A 15,507-nucleotide genomic window follows, 5' to 3' on the forward strand; every position below is an offset into this window, starting at 1 on the left:
AAGGTCTCTCTTCCTCTCAGCATGCACAGAGAAAAGGCCATGTGAGGATATAACATTCCCTTACCCCAGCAGTAAGAAAATTGATTTCTGTTGGTTAAGCCATTCAATCTGTAGTATTTTGTTAAACAGCCTTAGCAAATTAACACAATGCACTTATTGGTCATATCTGTATTTTCTTTGGAAAAATCTCTATTTAAATATTTTGTCCATTTTTAAAATGGGTTAGTTGTCTTTTATTGTTGAATTTTAGTTCTTTATATACTCTAGACACAAGTCCCAAATCAGACATATGATTTGTAAATATTTTCTCTTACTCCATTGTCTTTTCACTGTTAGCTTCCTTCAAAACACAAAATTTTTAAATTTGATGATGTCCAGTTTATTTACTTTTTCTTTGGTTCTTCTGCTTTGGGGGTCGTATGTTTAATCCAAAGTCACACAGACTTACACTTGTGTTTTGTTCTAAGAGTTCTATAGTTTTAGCTCTTACACTTAGGTCTATGATTGATTTTTTATTTCATATTTCTACATGGTAATATAGTTGGGGTCCAATCTTATTCTTTGCACATTGAAACTAGCTGACTCAGCACCATTTTCTTTTCATTGCAGCTTTATTTATTTATTTATTTGAGGTATGACTGACATGTAACATTCGATTAGTTTAAGGCATAGAACACAATAATTAGATATTCATATGAGTATAAATCATTGTATTGCGCTACATAGGCAGTGTTTTTATAAATTAACAGTTTATGGCAACCTTGCGATGAGCCAGGCTATTAATGCCACTTTTCCAACAGCATTCGCTCACTTCCTACCTCTATCACATTTTGGTAATTCTCAGTTTTCAAACATTATATTTGTTATGATGATCTGTGATCAGTGATCTTTTTGTTTTTTTGTGGGGTTTTTTTGCTGGATCAATGATCTTTGGTGTTACTATTGCAATTGAATTAGGGAGCCATATCCATGTAAGACAGAGAACTTAGTCTATAAATGTGTGTGTCTGGATTGCTGCAAAGACCAGAAGTTTACCAGTTTTACCATCTTGCTCCCTCTCCTCCAGCCTCCCAATCCCTGAGACACAACATTATTAAAATTAGGCCAATTAATTACCTTACAATGGCCTCTAAGTGTTCAAGGGAAAGGAAAAGTCACAAATCTCTCACTTTAAATCAAAAGCTAGAAATTATTCACCTTAGTGAGGAAGGCAGGTCAAAAGCCTAGATAGGCTGAAAACTAGGCCCCTTTAACAAGTTAGCCAAATTGTAAATGCAAAGTAAAAGGCCTTGAAGGAAATTGAAAGTGTTACCCCAGTGAAAACATGAATGATACGTGAAAAAGTCTTATTCCTGAGATGGAGAAAGTCTGAATGATCTGGATAGAAGATAAACCAACCACAACATTCCCTTAAGCCAAAGCCTAATCTCGAGCAAAGCCCTGACTCTCTTCAATTCTGGGAAGGCTGAGAGAGATCAGGAAGTCACCAAAAAGAAGTCTGAAGCTGGCAGAAGTTAGTTCATGAGGTTTAAGGCAAGAAGCCGCCTCCGTGACGTCACAGTGCAAGGTGAAGCAGCAAGTGCTGATGGAGAAGCTGCCCCAAGTAACCCAGAAGATCTTGATAAGATCATTAATGAAGGCGGCTACACTGAACGACAGTGCTTCAGTCTAGACAAACAGCCTTCTCTTGGAAGAAGATGCTATTCAAACTTTTCACAGCTAGAGAGGAGCAGTCAGTGCCCAGCTTCAAAGCCTTTAAGGACAGGCTGACTGTCTTGTTAGGGGCTACTGCAGCTGGAGACTTGAAGTTGAAGCCAATGTCCTTGACCATTCTGACAATCCTAGGGCTCTGAAGAATTATGCTAAATCACTCAGCCTGTGCTCTATAAAGGGAACAGCAAGGCCTGGATGACAGCACATCTCTTTATAACATGATTTACTGAATATTTCAAGCCCACTGATGAAACATACGGCTCAGGAAAAAAAAATTCCTTTAGAAATACTATAGCACTGACAATGCATATGGTCACCCAAGAGCTATGATGGAAAGCACCATGAGACGACAGCTGTTTTCATGTCTCCTAATACAACACCATTCTGCAGCCCACGGATCAAGGAATAATTCTGACTTTCAAATCTTATAATTTACAAAGACATTTTGAGAGCATCTGGGTAGCTCAGCTGGTTAAATGTCCGACTCTAGATTTTGGCTCAGGTTCTGATCTCAGGGTGGTGCAATCAAACCGCAAGTCAGGTGCCCCACCAGCAGAGGTCTATTTGGATTCCTTCTCTCCCTCTCTCCCTCTGTCCCCTCCCCTCAACGCTCTCTCCCCAAAATAAACAAATCTTTAAAAATAAATAAATAAGGGCACCTGGGTAGGTCAGTCGGTTAAGTGACTGCCTTTGGTTAAGGTCATGGTCCCGGGGTCCTGGGATCAAGCCCTGTATCAGGCTCCCTGCTCAGCGGGGAGTCTGCTTCTCCCTCTGCCTCTCCCCCTGCCTGTGCTCTCTCTCTCTGTCAAATAAATAAACAAAATCTTTTAAAATAAATAAATAACGTAAAAATAAAAATACATTTTTGTAAGGCTTTATCTCTTATAGATGGTGATTCTTCCAATGGAATTCAGCAAAGTAAACTGAAGACCTTTGGGAAAGGATCTGCCATTCTAGATGGCATTAAAAACATTCACGATTCATGGCAAGAGGGCAAAGTATGAACAGTAACAGGAGTTTGGAGAAAAGTTGATTCGAACCCTCATGGGTGACTCTGAGGGGGTTCCAGACTTAAGTGGAGGAAGTCAGTGGAAATGTGCTGGAAACAACAAGAGAACTAGAATTAGGAGTGCCGCCTGAGGATTTAACTGCATTGCTGCAAGCTCATGATCAAACTTTAACAGATGAGGAGTTGTTTCTCATAGATGAGCACAGAAAATAGCTTCTTGAGAAGGAATCTACTGGTGAAGATGCTGTGGAGATTGTTGAAATGACAACAAAGGATTTAGAAATTACATAAATTTGGTTGACAGAGCTGAGGCAGGTTTTGAAAAGACTAACTCCAGTTGTGAAAGTTATACTGTGGGTAAAATGCTATCAAATAGCACTGCATACCACAGAGAAAACCATCCATGAAAGGAAGAGTCAATGCAGCAAAGGTCATTGCTGTCTTAAGAAACTGCCAAAGGGATGCCTGGGTGGCTCAGTCAGTTAAACATCTGCCTTTGGCTCAGGTGATGATACCAGGGTCGTGGGATCCAGTCCCTCATCAGGCTCCTTACTCACTGAGGAGCCTGCTTCTCCCTCCCTGCCACTCCCCCTGCTTGTGCATTCCCTCTCTCTCTCTCTGACAAATAAAGAAACAAATAATCTTTAAAATTTAAAAAAAAAAGGAAAGAAAAAAGAAATTGCCACAGCCACCCCAAGCTTCAGCAACCACCACCCTGATCACGCAGCAGCCATCAACACTGATGTGGGCACCAAAAGATGAAAACTCACAGATAGCTTAGATTATAGTTAATGTTTTAGCAATAAAGTATTTAAGGTATAACTGCATATTTAATAAACTACAGTATTGTGTAAACATAACTTTTATACATACTAGGAAACCAAAACTTCACTTGACTCACCTATTACAATGGTCTGAAACTGACGCTACAATATCCGCAAGGTAAGCCTGTATCTGTTATCAGCATCATCTACTGAAAAAACTGTTCTTGCCCCCACCGAACTGTGCTGGACCCTTGTCAAAAATCAAATGACCTTAAATGAAAAGGCTTATTCTCAAACTCTCAACCCCTGTCCCATCAATCTACATGTCCATTTTATGTCAGTAATATACTGTCTTGATACGTAGCTTTACCATAAATTTTGAAATTAGGAAGTGTGAGTCCTCCAATTTTGTTTTTCTTTTTAAAATTATTTTGGCTAATCTGGGTCACTTCAATTTCTGTATGAACTATAGAATTAGGCTGCCAATTTCTGGGCACCTGGGTGGCTCAGTGGGTTAAAGCCTCTGCCTTCGGCTCAGGTCATGATCCCAGGGTCCTGGGATCGAGCCCCACATCGGGCTCTCTGCTCAGCGGGGAGCCTGCTTCCTCCTCTCTCTCTCTCTGCCTGCTTCTCTGCCTACTTGTGATCTCTGTCAAATAAATAAATAAAATCTTTAAAAAAAAAAAAAAGAATTAGGCTGCCAATTTCTATAAAAAAGGCACTAGGGGGGCACCTGGGTGGCTCAGTGGGTTAAAGCCTCTGCTTTCAGCTCAGGTTATGATCCTAGGGTCCTGGGATTGAGCCCTGCATCAGGCTCTCTGCTCAGCAGGAAGCCTACTTCCTTCTCTCTGCCTGCCTCTCTGCCTACTTGTGATCTCTGTCAAATAAATAAATAAAATCTTTAAAAAAAAAAAAAGGCACTAGGGTTTTAATATGGATTGCATTAAATTCGATTAGTTTGGGGAAAATTGCCATGATATATGCTGAATTATGTCCTCCAAAAAGAAATGTTGAAATCCTAATCCCCAGTACCTCTGAATATGACCATATTTAGAAACAGGGTCTTTGCAGATGTAATCAATAAAAGGAAGTCATACTGGATTAGGATGGGCCCTAAGTCCAATGGGTGGTGTCCTTATAAGAAGGTCATATGAAGTTAGCTTTGGTCATTTTTATGTAAAAGATTTTAGAATTCCCATGAGTTCAATTAACTTCCTTCTATGTCTTCTCAGGGTTCTTTCCTTGTGGATGGCAAAGCTACAAATATTGACCAAAATAAAACAGTGGAGTTGGGGAATTGTTTATGTGGCTCTCCATCTCAAATGATTTTCTACAACTAGCTGAGTTTGACCAATCAGACTGATTTGAATGCATTTGAAAATAAAATCTGTACCCGGGGGCGGGGGGGAGAGGACCCATGAAGACACAGGGACACATAAAGTCACCGAGGAGAAGGTCATGTGAAGACAGAGACAGAGAAATGAGTGATGCATCTGCAAGCCAAGGAACACCATGGACTGCCAACAACCACCAGAAGTTAGGAGAAGCATAGAACAGATTCTCCCTTAGAATCTCCACAAGGAACCAATCCCACCAACAGTATGTAGCCTTCCATAATTGTGAAAGAATAAAGTGCTGTTGTTTAAGCCACCGAGTCTGTGGCAATTTGTTATGGCAACCCAAGGAAACTAATACACCATCTGCATAGTATCAGATCTCCCGATCCATAAGTATAAGATGTCTTTCCATTTACTTAGATCTTCCTCAATTTCCTTCAACAATGTTTTGTAGTTTTCAGTGTACAAGACTGGGACTTATTTTTTTAAAGTAATCTTTACAGGGGCACCTGAGTGGCTTAGTTGGTTAAGCATCTGCCTTAGGCTCAGGTTATGATCCCAGAGTCCTAGGATTGAGCCCCACATCAGGATTCCTTGCTCAGCAGGGAGTCTGCTTCTCCCTCTCCCCCTCACCCAGCTCATTCTCTCTCTCTCAAATAAATAAAATCTTAAAGAAAAAAAAAATCTCTATATCCAATAGGGCCTCGAACTCATGACCCCAAGATCAAGAGTCATGCTCTGCCAACTGAGCCAGCCAGGCTCCCCAAGTCTTGCACTTCTTGGGCTAAACTAAACTAATTCTTAAGTATTTTATTCTTTATGATGCCACTATAAAAAAACTGTTTTCTTAATTTCATTTTCAAATTGCTCATTGCCAATCTACAAAAATGCAACTGACTTTTCTACATTGATCTTGTACCCTGCAACTTTGCTGAACTCACTTATTAGTTCTAATAGATTTTTGTGAATTCCTTATGTTTTTCTATATACAAGATCATGTCACCTGTGAATAAAAATGGTTTAACTCCTTCTCCTCTCTTACTTCCTCCTTTTATTTATTTTTCTTGCCTAACTGTCCTGGCTAGACCCTCTAGAACAAATGCTGAGTAAGAGTGGGGAGGGCAGACATTTTTATTCTCTTCCTGTTTTTACGGAAAAAGCATTCAATATCCACCAATTATGATATTAGCGTGGGTTTTCACAGATGCCCTTTACCAGGCTGAAGAAGTGCCCTTCTGTTACTGCTTTATGTAGTTTTTATCATGAAAGGGAGTGGAATTCTGTCAAAGGTTTTTCTTCATCTCTTGGTATTATCACATGTATCCTTAAGATTTAAACACAATTAGAGCTAATTCTACACTCTAGAATTAGAGTACTGAAACATGAAATGGTAAGCAATTTCATGTTAATTGTTTCATTATCTATATATAATTCCTCCCCTACAGAACTCAACAAGTTAGTTTCTTTATGTATATGTCAGTAATAAAGCTTTGACAATTATTCAATTTAACTACCACTTTTTCTTTAAAATACAACCATATTGGTAAATTGAATATATTTTATTTTTTAAAGAACAGAATATTATTTTATTTTTTTCTGAAGATTTTATTTATTTATTTGACAGACCGAGATCACAAGTAGGCAGTGAGATAGGCAGAGGGAGAGAGGAAGGGGAGCAGGCTCCCGGCTGAGCAGAGAGCCTGATGCAGGGCTCGATCCCAGGACCCTGGGATCATGACCTGAATCGAAGGCAGAGGCTTTAACCTACTGAGCCACCCAGGCACCCCAATTGAATATATTGTAGCCCTTAAGAGCAAATAAATAAAAGCCTCCAAGAAACTTGAAACCTAGAGGCAAAATAAATAACCATTTTCATATATAACAGGAGAGGAATGCATATACCAGGGAGAGTGGAATACGAGAGAAGGTTCCCAAAACACAAAAATGTAGTATTTATGGGATGCAGAGGAGTTAATCCAGACAAAGAGGGAGAAAAAAGTATTCCACATAGAAGAAATTGTATGTGCAAAGGTACAGAGTGAAGAATTGCATGCAATTCGATGTTACTAATAAGGACTGATTTGATACATGCACATGTCTGTGGCAAGAAAAAGCTCTGCTACCAAGAGATGACTCTCTGGAGATACAGGTCAGAGTTCTCATTTCAGAGTTCTAATTTTATTCTTCTCATTCAGACTGATACAGTCCATTGTGAACAAAGAACTTTTTAACTACATTTTACCTCATACTGATACAACATATTCTGCTCCAGCAGGAAAAAAAAAGTAGATAGAACATTGTATCATAAATATATTCATATAAATTCACATACATACCACACATACACTTACCATTTGTTCTCCTCCACTTTATCAACATATTCTGGATTTTTATCTACTACCTAACAGCTAGCTTTAAGGAGTCTTTGATTATAGCACATTATTTGCTTTCTCTAAGGCTCTTTCCTCTACATACTAACTTTATTTACCATTACTAAAAATTAAGAAATATTACCAACCTATTGCCACTTGGATACTGTACTACAATGTCATGATCTTCATCAATGCCACAAACAGTTCCAGTTGTAGTCAAAGTCTCAAACATGCCATCAGTCCATCCTCCATGACCATGCTGCAAAGACTGTACAATTTCTAGGTCGAGATCTATATTTACCAAGTCACCGATCTGCAATCCACCAGGATTCCTATTGCCATTTTGCTCACCTGTAATTACAGAGGGAGTTGAGAGAGGAAAAGGAAAACCACAACAATATCATGCAACTGCATTATTTTTAAATAAAAACAAGCTCTAGATATTTTCATCTTAATCTAATCTTAAAATGTTTTGAGAGTATACTCAATAAATATCAGATTCTGGAGTTAACATCAATAAGAAAGAAAACAATCAGACTCACAAACTCAATGTGATGATTTATAACAATTGAACAAGAGCAGAATCTCTTAGACTATGCAAACCTATATCAAAGTTCAGGGTTTTGAAAACATTCACTTTTCTGCCTGGATGACCTGTTGACTATCCATGCAATAACCACACTACAATTACGTTATTGAGGTTCCGTAACTAACTACAGCCACAATAATTAGCTAGAGAATATGAAAGAGAACCTTGAAATTATTTTCTTCTCTGAACTACTTAGTACTATTTTTTACTAAATGACCCCTGTGATTTTTTTCCTAAGGAACATTTTTAAATATTTAAAAGTCCATTCCTTAGATTATTTTCAAAACTAGTTCTGATCAGGATTCATGATCAGAAAACACCATGACAAGGGACCCAAAATATATATGCTGATTCTACACTTTTCCTGTGAAGGCAAGACACAAAACAAGGAAGTTTCTGAAAGCAAGAAAAAGGGATGATATTGTCAAAAATATAAATATTTCTTCTACATTCTCCTTAAAAAAAAAAAAATCAGGATATGCTGTAAGAAAACAGCACTTTTTAGCCCAAAGGCAAATAAAGCTATTTAAAAAGAGGAACATAGGCAAGCATTAGGATACTAAAGCCTTAATTAGAAGAATGTGGTAAATATTTATCAGCAATAAAGAATCCGTAATATGAAAATAATATTGCTTTATCTTTTTCTTATTTAATGACACATGAAAATTTGTTAATTATATAACCTTATTTTTTCATTTTTGTATTTAGAAAGCGATTTTACAAAAATTCTAAGGAATTTATAAGCATTGTCAGATTCTATTATTAATATTTAAGACATAACTGAAAGTCTAACACAAAATTTCTTAACATGATTATAACCAAAAGACAAAGGTTTCAAAAAGATTATGACATATAAGTGGTATATCAATTCTCAAGATATGACAACTTCTTCAGAGTCTGAATAAATTAAAAAAACGCATACTTCAAAAACCAAAATAAAACCCAAAAAGTATCTCCTTAAATAACTTTTTTTAGAGCCTAATTTAAACATTTTCTGATTTCATGAATTCTGACACACTATTTAGTAATTTTCACTAGTCCGCTGACTCACCTAGCACAGGGCAGTGATCTCTGTAGAAAGAACCTCCCTTGGCATCCTGGACACACTTGAGATCAGACTAAGAAGAAAAGAAACCAGAAAAATCACGCTTGAAAACTTCAAGTATAGCTCAGTACCTAAAATAGGCAAAAATGTTCATTCAGAACATACCCTCCACAAAAGTTAGTAGCTCTAGGTTAACAGTCACACTAAACACTGCTTTCAAAAGCACCTATCAAAAATTAAAAGACTGATCCTCAGATAGGTCATACTTTATTTATCTTTAGCTTTCCTTGAAAGTTAAAAATTAAGATGCCTAGATCTTTACCATTAAAATACTTACAAAAACACATATAAGACCTCAACAAATACCTAGTATTTAAAATGTACATAACACATTCCATTTTAAAGATACTTTTACAAAATAAAACAGCACAACTCATTTGCTCTGTTCAGTCAATTTTATGACATACACAAGGCAGGTATTAACTCATTTAATAAAGAAAATTATCCAAAACTAAACAGAAAATAGAAAAGGATAGGACGCAATCCAGTCTTTGGTTCCTCAGCCAGTTAATTTTTCTGTTTATGTAAACTTTAGTCCTTCCTTCCTAACTTGGGCAACTCAAGTTCCTTCCCACTTAGTTTTTATAAGAAAACAAATTATTTTTTAAGTATCTCAACAGGGAGGCAGTTGTCAGAAAATGTGAACTTAGAAGAGCAACCTTGAGAGTTACTATAAACATTTAGATTTACTTTAAAGTGCCTAATAGTAGAAGGGGTCAGTATATACTTACTGTATTAAGGAAAGGAGCTCCCTTATAGAGAGAGAGAGAGAGGGACACACACATACACGCACACACACAACTCAACTCCCTTTTTTATAGCCTCCTTTGCCACTAGAGCATCACATTTCGCTCAGTCCTAGCCAAAGAGACACAGGGATCAAATTGTTTTAATGTGATACTTTAATCCAATAATTCCACTTTTAGGAATCTATGCTAAAAAAAATACAAGCATAAATGAGCACAAGGATGCTTACTGAAATGTTTGCAACAATTAAAACAAAAACAAAAACCCAGATACCATTAAGAGAAACTATTAAATAATGGCATGACCATACAGCGGAATACTACTCAGCCATCAAAAATGATCAACCTACACACACACACACACACACACACACACACACACACACACACAATATATATACACTACTATATATATATACTACTCATTAAGTACCTCTACACATATAACTCCTAAGGCTTCATCTGAAGCAATAATCAGAATCCCCCCAAAATTCACAATTTAAAAACAGGAGGAGGCATAAAAATACTAATGAAAAACTGAAAACTAATGCTATTTACAAGTATTAAAATTGGCAAATCAGGTATTTTTTTAGATTCACGTTGTTGGCTTTTTAATTTATCTCATATAAATATATTTATTCCACATAAATGGAATTTATGGATATGGGTTATGGACATGGGATAACCATTATCCCATATAAATGGAATAAATTAAAAAGCAAAGGGACAGTGGGATATTTTTCCCCTCCTACCAAGGGGCGTAAAACAGTTGGGACAAAACAAAAGTTAAAGAATTCTCTGAAGGAGGAATGTATTCAAGACGGAAAAGATATAAAAGGTATTAATACTTTGGCATTAATATTTAGTCGTACTCCATAAATTAAATACCTGAGGTCGACATTTGAACAGTGATCCATGAAATGCAGAAATATAGAGCAATCCATTGAATAAACCATCATTATTCTCCTAAACATGTAATTCGAAGTGTTTTTAGGTCAATCATTCTTTTTTTCCCACCGATTTTGTTTTTTTTAATTAACACATAATGTATTGTTTTAGGAGTACAGGTCTGTGATTTACAGGTCTTACACAATACCCAGTGCTCACCACAACACATAACCCTCCCCAAAGTCTATCACCCAGCCACCTCATCCAGCAACCCTCAGTCTGTTTCCTAAGATTAAGAGTCTCTTACGGTTTTTGTCTCCCTCTCTGATCTCACCTTGTTTTTATTTTATCTTCACTTTCCCTATGATCCTCTGCCTTGTTTCTTAAATTCTGCTTATCAGTGAGATCATACGGTAATTGTCTTTCTCTGACTAACTTATTTCACTTAGCATAATACCCTCTAGTTCCATCCATGTTGCTGCAAATGGCAAGATTTCATTTTTTGATGGCTCAGTAATATTCCATTGTGTATATATACACACATATATACACACATACACACACATCTTCTTTATCCATTCATCTGCCAGTGGACATCTCGACTCTTTCTGTAGTTTAGCTATTGTGGACATTGCTGCTATAAACATTAGGGTGCACATGCCCCTTCAGATCACCACATTTGTATCTTTGGTGTAAATACCCAGTAGTGTGATTGCTGGGTCCTAAGGCATTTATTTTCAGCTTTTTGAGGAACCTCCATACTGTTTTCCAGAGTGGCCACACCAGCTTGCATTCCCAAGATCATTTTCAACTACCAACACTACTCTCTAAAAATAGAGGGGGTGAGGGTTGCTGGGGGGAGGGGGGTTGGGAGAGGGGGGTGGGATTATGGACACTGGGGAGGGTATGTGCTATGATGAGTGCTGTGAAGTGTGTAAACCTGGCGATTCATAGACCTGTACCACTGGGGATAAAAATATATGTCTATAAAAAATTTAAAAATTTTAAAAAATAAAAATAAAAATAGAGGGGGAAAAAAATCTCCTTAAAAACAACTGTAACACTTACTATAATTTATACTTTTATTAACTACCAGAGCTAGAATACGAATATCCTATAAAAACCTCATTATAATACCATAGTCCATGTCCATCCTGAGGAGCAGCCTTATAGATGATTCTAAATCTTTTTGATAGATTTTAGTAAATAATCCCCTAACTCAGATTTATAAGGGATCAGCTCTACACAGTCAATATATGGTAAGCTACCCAAATATTAACTGAGGACAAAATCATATTTACTATCAAACAGCATAAGCAAATGTACTAAAAATGTAAAGTTTATTATAACCTCACTTTACAGATTTTCTTCCTACTGCAAAGTCATGATTCAGATGGCTATATTCTGACAAAAGAATATGACAAAAGGAAAAAAAAGGACTACAATAAAGGCTACTTTTATTTCCCTTTTTTCATCTATCCAATATTTTTATCTTTTGTGATTCTTACTACTCACCATGCCCTCAAAGCCAACTCTGTAAAGGTTCTTAGCACCATTATCCCAGAGAACATATGCTGCACTATGTGGGCTTGATGCACTCCAGTCCTGGATTTCTGTTACCTAAGAGAATTGCCAGGAAAAACAATTTTTTTTTAAAGCAGAGAGGATAAGTTAGTTCTTTTAATTACATTTAAAATGTTACGTATCATTTCAGCTATCATCTTATGTAACAGGATCATGAAAAACACTTGTCAAACATATGTCACTTCTAACAATATAACTCAATTATAACTAGAGATATAATTCCAGAATTATAAGATAATTTCTAAAATCATTATAGAAATTTTTAATTGGGAGGCTTAGTGATTATAGTAATAGATTACCAGAATATACATAACTCAATACAAAATTTTAAATTTTGATTCTTAAAGTGTTCCCTTTAAGAATAGTGTATTATTTTTTTTTAAGATTTTATTTATTTATTTGCAGAGAGAGAGATCACAAGGTGGCAGAGAAGGAGGGGGTGGCAGGCTCCTCACTGAGCAGAGAGCTGGATGAGGTGCTCAATCCTAGGACCCTAAGATCATGACCTGGGCCGAAGGCAGAGAGGCCCAACCCGCTGAGCCACCCAGGTGCCCCAAGAATAGTGTATTATTTTAAACCCATTATTCATTACAAAATTGAAGATCTTTAACCAGATATCCAGAATGATTTAAGATAAATCTGCTCTCTGGTGAGCTAAAAGTTGAGGCACAATGTTTGATGCCAATATTTAAGGAAGATGAGCTGACATCGCTCCTCCAGCACTATATCCCTCAGCTGCCCCAAAAGGCAAGAAACCCAAGCTATAACACCATGCCTACAATGGAAACCCAGACACAATCTCTAGGCCCCACACAAAACAGATGATTCATAAGCTCTTCTGACATTAAAACAAAACAATACAAAACAAAAACACTACCAACAACTGGGGTTGTTACTCCTTAAGGGCCAAGAATCAACAGCAAAAAAATAATACACAATCAGTGCTGAATTCGGGTGTTCTCAAGTAAACCAGTCTATAGCTAAGAATGGGAAGTTGAACATGTGTAACTCATTACTTTTCTCCATCCTGACACATTTAATCAGCCACTCTTTACAGTTACTTAGAATGCCAAGCTGATGTTAAATATAATTTTAAAAGCATGACCTTAAAACATAATTTTAAAGCATAACCTATTTCAAAAAAGATAATAATAATAATCCTTCCTTATTTTTACCCTGATTTAAAAAATCATTTTGCAAGTTATATATTTTATGATGTTTTTGTAAAGATAAAAAGGCTTTAAGATTTGGGACGCCTGGGTGGCTCAGTTGGTTAAGCAGCTGCCTTCGGCTCAGATCATGATCCTAGCGTCCTGGGATCGAGTCCCACGTAGGCCTCCTTGCTCATCACGGAGCCTGCTTCTCCCTCTGCCTCTGCCTGCCATTCTGTCTGCCTGTGCTCGCTCTCTCTCCCTCTCTCTCTCTGACAAATAAATAAATAAAATCTTAAAAAAAAAAGGCTTTAAGATTTAATCAAACATTTGAGAAAGATTTTAAATTATTATGTAAGTCTATTTATTTTTAATTTTGAAATAAATCATACATTATAAAAAATATTAACACATATAAACTTCAAAGAATAAAAAAATGAGGGGCATCTGGGTGGCTCAGTGGGTTGAGCCTCTGCCTTTGGCTCAGGTCATGATCTCAGGGTCCTGGGATTGAGCCAAATTGGTTGACTATTCAACTCTTTCTTTCAGCTCAGGGTATGATCCTGGGGTCATGAGATCCCTGCATCATGTTCCATGCTGGGCATGGAGCAAGCTTAAGATTCTCTCTCCCTCTGCCCCTGCCCCCAGTGCTTGCACTCTCTCTAAAATAAATAAATCAGGGGTGCTGGGAGGCTCAGTGGGTTGAGCCTCTGCCTTCAGCTCAGGTCATGATCTCAGTGTCCTGGGATGGAGCCCCGAATCGGGCTCTCTGCTCTGCGGGGAGCTGCTTCCCTTCCTCTCTATGCCTGCCTCTCTGCCTACTTGTGCGTTCTCTCTCTCTCTCTCTCTCTCTCGCTCTGTCAAATAAATAAATAAATAAAATCTTTAAAAAAATAAATAAATCCTTTAAAAAATGCTAGATCAAGTAAGTCTATATATTTTTTTACATTTTATTTATGGGGTGCCTATGTGGCTCAGTCGTTAAGCGTCTGCCTTTGGCTCAGGCCATGATCCCAGGGTCCTGGGATCGAGCCCTGCATTGGACTCCCTGCTCAGCAGGAAGCCTGCTTCTTCCTTTCCCACTCCCCCTGCCACTTCTGTTCCCTCTCTCACTGTGTCTCTCTCTGCCAAATAAATAAAAACTTTTAAAAAATATATTTTATTTATTTGAGAAGGAGACAGAGATAGCAAGAAACCACGAACAGGAAGGAGAGGGAAAATCAGGCTCCCTGCTGAGCAGGGAGCTAGTAGTGGGGCTTAATCCCCAGGACCCTGGGATCTTGACCTGAGCTGAAGGCAGATGCTTAACCGACTGAGCCACCCAGGCACCCCATAAGTCTGTATTTTTATAAGGGGCACAAAAATGCATTTGACTAAAAAACAAAGACTACAAAATTTATTTAAATCAAATTCATCTTATATTTCAAATTACTTCGGATATAAGGAAGTTCATTCGTTAAGCTCTGAATCCTAAATGAAATTCCTTCATTTGTTAATATGATCTGACTTATTGAGGGGGGAACAAAGTGGAAGGCTTAAGAAAGTAACTACATTAATCTTATAATTTCTATTCTGATTAAGAAAGATGTGTAGAATAGCTGCTAAAACCATTAGGTAAAAGGTTGCTGAGGAAAAGAAACTGACAATATCTGACAATATCATTGATCAATCTTAACCTCACTAACAATAATATAATCAGATTTTGCATGCCTGATGTGATGTACCAGAGAGCACAGTGCACTACTTATGAGGTTCTCTTGCCAAAACAAAATTGAACCCTAATCTAATCAAGCCTCTATCTCTAACAACTAGTTTATAAGAAACACGAGGGTTAGAGGAACAAGTAAAAGAATACCATAAAGAATCAACAGGAAAAATGCAGAGAACCTGATTTCTTCAACAAATAAATGGAATTTTTAAAAATTATTGACAATTTTTGAAATTGGGTTTTGGGTACATGGAAATTTTTTATACTGTTCTTTCTACTCTGATGTATGTTTGAAATTCTCCATAAAAAAAAGTTTTTTTAGGCATACCTGGGTGGCTCAGTCGGCTGAGCATCTGACTCTTGATTTCAGCTCAAGTCATGATGTCAGGGTTATGAGACTGAGCCCTGAGTCAGGCTCTGTGCTCAGCATGGCATTTTTCCTGAGATTCTCTCTCTCCCTCTCCTTCAGCCTCATCCCGCGCTCGCAAACACGCTCTCTCTCTCAAATAAATAAAATTTTTTTCAAATAAAAAGTTTTCTT

The 15,507-nt window shown here is 37.3% G+C and overlaps 1 protein-coding gene across 1 annotated transcript in view; it reads right to left on the reverse strand.

Annotated features, from left to right (window-relative positions):
* MIB1 (mindbomb E3 ubiquitin protein ligase 1) overlaps nt 1-15,507 on the reverse strand; it is a 134,599-nt gene that overhangs the window by 84,246 nt on the left and 34,846 nt on the right. Inside the window, exons 4-6 of the mRNA XM_032859780.1 lie at nt 12,039-12,143; nt 8,836-8,902; nt 7,342-7,546 (exon numbers count right to left, since the gene is read on the reverse strand). Coding sequence (XP_032715671.1) covers nt 7,342-7,546; nt 8,836-8,902; nt 12,039-12,143 — 377 coding nt within the window. The remainder of the gene's footprint in view (nt 1-7,341; nt 7,547-8,835; nt 8,903-12,038; nt 12,144-15,507) is intronic.

This window comes from Lontra canadensis, unplaced genomic scaffold (assembly GCF_010015895.1).
Source record: "Lontra canadensis isolate GAN:19392208 unplaced genomic scaffold, GSC_riverotter_1.0 scaffold17, whole genome shotgun sequence".
Classification (NCBI taxonomy): Eukaryota; Metazoa; Chordata; class Mammalia; order Carnivora; family Mustelidae; genus Lontra; species Lontra canadensis.